Source organism: Strongylocentrotus purpuratus, unplaced genomic scaffold, assembly GCF_000002235.5.
Source record: "Strongylocentrotus purpuratus isolate Spur 01 unplaced genomic scaffold, Spur_5.0 spur5_scaffold_3, whole genome shotgun sequence".
In the NCBI taxonomy this organism is placed as follows: Eukaryota; Metazoa; Echinodermata; class Echinoidea; order Camarodonta; family Strongylocentrotidae; genus Strongylocentrotus; species Strongylocentrotus purpuratus.
This window is the reverse complement of record NW_022145609.1, coordinates 13,456,310-13,462,309: the sequence shown is the minus strand read 5'-3', so window position 1 is coordinate 13,462,309 and position 6,000 is coordinate 13,456,310. Positions and strand designations below refer to the sequence as shown.

Genomic DNA, 6,000 nt, shown 5'->3' with positions numbered 1-6,000 from the left:
TTACGGTGATACTTTGATAAAATACAACATCTTGCCATTAGCAAACGCGAGCACGTCTGGTGAGAGGGAAACCAAGTAACGCCAACTATGACCAGTCTCCAGTTTAAGTGCATCGAACTTAACTCTCTCCTTGAAGTTCAGACCATCAAGGTCGTAGAGCCTGATCACCATGTAATAATTATTCCCAATATCTATAACACTCGCTACATACACTCTGTCCTGCTCATCCACGGTAGCATACATGTAGACACAATTTGGAGATTGTAGAGACTTACCAGCATTCCCATTCCTGTCATAGACCGTCACCACGCTTGAACTGGTTAAATTACATGAACTCGTGACGATCAAACCCGACCTGGTGCCAGATACCTGGCCCGTCTTGTGTTTTGTTGGAACAGTGTGTTTGAGAGTGGATCCCGTCGGGTCTAAGATATAGACTTGGTTTCCACCGTTAGCGATGAGGATTTCATCTGATGGGCTTCTGCTTAGTTTGAGATAAAGTTCCTTGCCTTTCACATGTATGATTGATTTCCTGGTTCCATTAGGAGCATATACGTGTGCTTTGTTGTTACCTGTCGATATGCATACCGACCCGTCTTGTTGAAACACAAGATGAGCGCACTTCATGTTACTTGTTATGTTTGCATACAGTTCCTGATAACCAGTTGAATCGATGATATCTATACCACATGCATCCATATATCCGATAGCTACACTGTCCTTAGAGTACGGGGTCATACCAAACATCAGTTCCCGTAGATTTACAGACTTCATTAATTGCACCTTGGGATCTGATTTTGAGATGCTCCCGATTTCAAGACAAGTAACGTCTGCAGGCTTGAACCTCTTCTCTTGTGCTGTCTTCGCAATGGCTGCCGCAGAAGTGTGATCAGGAGCTGATTCTGAGATGCTCCCGATTTCAAGACAAGTAACGTCTGCAGGATTGAACCTCTTCTTCTGTGCTTTCTTCGCAATGGTTGCCGCAGAAGTGTGATCAGTAGCCACCTTGAGCAGGGCATCCAGCTCCTCACAGAGCAAGTTATGAGCAGACACACTGTCTGTTTCGAGACGACCCAGTCTGTCATTAGCTACCAGTGTTATTGAACTGCAAATACTCTTGATCCTTTGTCGATCGTTGGATTTCAAGACGTTGAGATCGTCATCAAAACTCTGCTTTAATGCATTGATCTGCTCGATGAGATTTCGAAGATTTTCTTCAAGCTCTTTGGCCTTGATGCTGTAGGCTTGATTGACATCGTCCAGTAGTTTCTGCACGGCAGTGTATACTTTATTTCGTTGTACTTCCACATTCTGAATGTTCTTCTCCAGTTCTGATTTCTTACTTGCACAACGCTGGACAAGATCGTTCACCTAAACAATGAATAATAGAAAAGTGAAAGGAACATTTTTTTTAGAATAAGATGTATGCCAATTACACGGAGCTTGTTTAAAAATCAAACACCGGAATTTGCGCGCGTGTTTCACAAAAGCAAGAAACATGACCCCCACCACCCCCCGGCACCCCCGTACACATAATCATAAGGACCGCGGAATTTAATACATTGATTTTTTTCTGTTTTCTTAGAAGGGAATACAATCCTTTTGATGAGATCGTTTCTATGAATTCAAAGCAGAAATATAAGATAAACAGAATGGAGATAGACCAAATAGAAATAGTATAATGATAATCATATTCATATAATAATATTCATGATGAAAATAATGATTAAAATATTAGTTTTAACAAAAAAAAAGTAATATAATAATAATAAGAAGAATACATGATACTACTTCTTTTAAGACCAATTATTGTCAGGCCTTATTAGCCAAACGCGAGTTTAAAAAAAAAAAAAATGTCCGAAAGCCACACTTACCTTTAGCCGTAACTCTTGCTCGAAGTCAGCCTGATTCTTGATGTTGTGATTTTGATGACTGACTATCACGCACTTGTGACAGACGTGGACCTTACAATCCTCACAAAACATATCTTTGTTCTCTTGTTTGTGGATGCAGCACTTCTCATATAGGTGACCAATGCTGACCTTCCCCTTGATGATATCCTCCATGGATACAATCTCATGTCCCTTAAAGACGACTGTAAGATGTTGATGACAATCCAGACACTTATCACACATGTAATTATTACATGTTCTGCAGAATGAGACAGCATCTTGATGGAATGTGCAAGCGGTGCATTTTGGACGCACCTCTAGGGCAGCATTCACCCCTCCACACTTGGCGTTGTAATCGTCTACGAGTCCGTTGACCGTTACATTGGTGAGGAAATCATCGACACGGTTCGCAGACAACTTAGTGACCTCCTTGCAGAGAGGACATATCATGTGATCAAGTTCCTGATGGGACAGGTCATAGTTCTTGAGACATTTCCGACAGAAGGTGTGTCCGCATGAAGTCAGGATGGTCGCCTCGTCGAAGATACCAAGACATAGTGGACATGTTAGGTTATGTGAAAAGCTTGGAGCTTTCTTTTCCTCAATCTTCTCAGCCATTGGTACAAATAACGTATTTCTGGCTAGTTACAAACACGAGCTCGTTATACCCTTGATGTCCGATAAAACTTTAAAATGTGATCAGCTAATGTGTATTAGAAGTTATTAGCCTACAGTGAGTTCATGCAAGCTCAAACTATAAGCTGTGACGTAGTAGATCTACCAACATTCTGAGTCTATAACAAGTGCGTCCAAACTGCATGCAGATCTGTAGCAATTTTTTCTCACGTTGATTAAAAATATTTGTCGAAAGAGGTGCACCTAACTTTGATCAAAAGTATTAATCCTCTGTTGAAATGTGTACCTGAATACAAATAAGGTTATAATAGTGAATCACACTTGAGTAGATCTTCTGTGAATACAATGCAGTTTGTGCATCCTATAAATAGAAGTGGGTTTTTCCACAGAGAGCGCGCGCAGCGTATATAAGCACCTTTGAACTTTAAAATTGGCAGTATTCATCATTTTTTATCTATAGAGGGCGACTTAAAATTTATGATCTGCACGTAGGCTGCAGCGTTGTGTGAACGGGCAAGTCATCATCATCATCATAATCATCATCATCATCGTCATCATCTCATCATCATCATCACTGGCGTACCTATGGGGGGGGGCAGGGGGGGCAGAGTGCCCCCCTGACGGGCTCCAGGGGAAAAAAGAAAAAGGGGAAAGAAAAGAAAAGAAAGGAAAGGAAAGAAAAAGAAAAAAGAAAAGGGAAGAAAAAAAGGAAAAAAAGAGAAAAAAGGAAAAAAAGAAAAAGGAAAGAAAAAAGGAAGAAGAAGAGAAAAGGAAGAAAAAGGGAAAAGAAAAGGAAAGGAAAAAAAATGGGGAAATTAAAAAAAAAAAGACCATGGGCCGTACGCACCAGGGGGGGGGGGGGCGGCAGTTGACCCCAGATATTTTGAAAACGTACAGTTTTTTTCCTGAAAATGTAGTGTAGGCCTATACCAAATCCTTCAATTCTACTTTTGAAAATGCAAAAGTACCCTCATGACCATTTCGGTCGCTCGAACTCCCTTCACTCCTTTTGCTTTTGAGATTTTTCGAAAACTTTTAACGCATCTTTCCCCCTCCCCCACCAGAAAAATATTCCGCATACGGCCCTGAAAAATTAAGACAAATGAAAATAGGAAAATATAAGTGATATAACAAATTCGAAACTCTTCGCTGGCGCGAACTGCTTGCTAGCCTATTTTGTATTAAACGTTTTCACTTGCTCGTCCCCCTGAAAAACAGAAAAGGATTAGCATTGCCTAGACTATTGTGCCTGCCCCGACGGGCCCCGACCTGCAACCATGGCAACAATAACACCCAGTGTATGTACTAAATGTTACTAAAAGAGAGTAATTCATTTTTCTCGCTCGCTACACTTGCTCGCGAATAAAATGAATAGATATTGCTTTGGAAACAATTGTGCCCACCCTTGACCTGCAACAATATCATTAAAGTGGAAGAGTTTTTTCGCCCTCTCGCCAAAAAGGAATCGAATCGCGTTAAACGCGATTGCGTCCATCCTGACCTGCACCAATAAAAACAAGTTTATTTATTAATTTCTATTAAAAGAGAATTTTTTTTTGCTTGCTCGCTATGCTCGCTCGCCAAAATGGAATTGACACCGCTAACGTGCCCGCCCCAACCTGCAACAACCAGTTAATAATTATGTACCAAACGTTATTCAAAGAAGTTTTGGTGTGCTCGTGATCGCCAAAACGGAATTAACATCACCTTAGACATGATTGTGTAAGCCCTGCCCTGCAACAAAAAAAATCTGAAATTTATGAACCAATTATCATTACAAAAATTTTGCTCGCTCGCTACGCTCGCTCGCCGAAATAGAAATAACACCGCTTTTAATAATCACGTCCCTGACATGGAACAATGAACCCAAGCTTATGTACCATATTTTCCCTATAAAAGAGAAGTGATTTTTTCGGTCGCTCGCTACGCTCGCTCATGGAATTATGTGCCCACCACTAACCTGCTACAATGTAGAGGGTTGCCTGCCCGCCAAAATGGGATTGACATTGCCTTAAACACGATTGTGCCTGCCCCCGACCTGCAATAATGAAACGAATTTTATATAGCAATTCATTGAGAGAAAGATGTATTTTGGCTCGCTAGCTAAAATGGGTATAAAATCACCTTAAACACAATATTGTTCCCACGCCCTGCATGGGACAACTGTACCAAGTTTAAGTGGCAATTATTAAAAAAGAAGTGATTTTTTTTTTCTTGCTCGCTACGCTCCTTTGCAAAAAAAATGAAATTAACGTCGCTAACAAGTGAATGTTCCCACCCCCAACTTGCAACAATACCAGTTTATATACCAAACGTTACTTAAAGATTTTTTTTTGCTCGCTCGCTCGCCAGAAGTGAAAATTAGCATCGCCTTTTTTGTTTGTTTCGGTCGCTTGCCCCCCTGACGGAGTACCCCAGGTACGCCACTGATCATCATCATCATCATCATCATCATCATAATATCCATGCATTCATTTCGTCATTCCTTCGTTCACTCAATTGTGTTCATCATTCGTTCATTTATTCATTTATTCGTGCGTTCGTTCATTCGTTTGTTCGTTTAATTATTCATTCATATCATATTACCGTCGTTGTGAATATTTTGTTTTCATCATCATCACCGATAAAGTTGGAATAAAATGTCTAACCTCTTTTCATGCCATGATTGTTACTATATAATTTATTTTTGAATCTTGATTAATATAGTTCATATCTTCTTGATCAAGTTAAAGAATCATGGAGATTGATCTATACATTAAAAAAAAAGATGTATAACCTGATATAATTATAGGTTTATCTATATTAAAACTAAGTAATTGTCAGTTGTCGCAAACATTTCACGAAAGAGGAAAAAAAAAATATTCCAACTATATGCGGGCAGCGCTGTGGACATTCATCAGCATGATAATCATTATGATGATCCTCATAATCCTAGTCAGCATCATCATTAACATCATCATCCTCCTCCTCGTCACCAAACGGGCATTCGCACAGTACGGGGGAGGAGGGGGGAGCCGGGAGGAGTGCTGGTCGAATGATTTCAAAAGACTTCCTCAACAACTGGGTTTAACTTTGGTGAGCCAACCATCAACACATTTTTCTTCAAGCGCCATTATTGTGATACAACTTCCAGGAATTGGAGACCTAAGATTTCAGAAAGCAACTTTGACTAATCCCATTTACCTCAATCGGATATTTATATATTTTGTTTAGTCTCCAGGATTGGGGACCGCGGCCCGGCAAGAAATATAAGTCTGATCATCTTTGCAAATCCCAATTTTCTTAACCATAATTTACGAAAATATTTACTCATACCTTAATTGAAGACAGGTAGAGTAGCTGTCACAACCATAGGGGCCTGAAGTGTGTGTGTGTGTGTGGGGGGGGGGGGGGGGTGGGGGGCAGGGGGTTCGGTCGCCCCCAAACGGAAAAGTCGGTGTTTTTTTGCCCCTTACGCCACTGGTTATGAAGG

At 40.6% G+C, this 6,000-nt stretch overlaps 1 protein-coding gene across 1 annotated transcript; it reads right to left on the bottom strand.

Annotated features, from left to right (window-relative positions):
* On the bottom strand, positions 1-2,876 carry LOC105440963 (E3 ubiquitin-protein ligase TRIM71-like). Its single transcript, XM_030995751.1, has 2 exons — positions 1,875-2,876; positions 1-1,371 (listed from the first exon to the last, which is right to left on the bottom strand). The coding sequence occupies exons 1-2, from the start codon at positions 2,508-2,510 to the stop codon at positions 1-3; spliced, it is 2,007 nt and encodes a 668-aa protein (XP_030851611.1). The 5' UTR covers positions 2,511-2,876.
* Positions 2,877-6,000: the final 3,124 nt, after the last annotated feature.

What these genes read in the sequence shown, in the direction of transcription:
- LOC105440963 (XM_030995751.1), bottom strand. Translation starts at nt 2,510, where the DNA reads ATGGCTGAGAAGATTGAGGAAAAGAAAGCTCCAAGCTTTTCACATAAC. An exon ending in AGCAAGAGTTACGGCTAAAG is followed by an intron (nt 1,372 to 1,874) that starts GTAAGTGTGGCT and finishes TTCATTGTTTAG; the next exon opens with GTGAACGATCTTGTCCAGCG.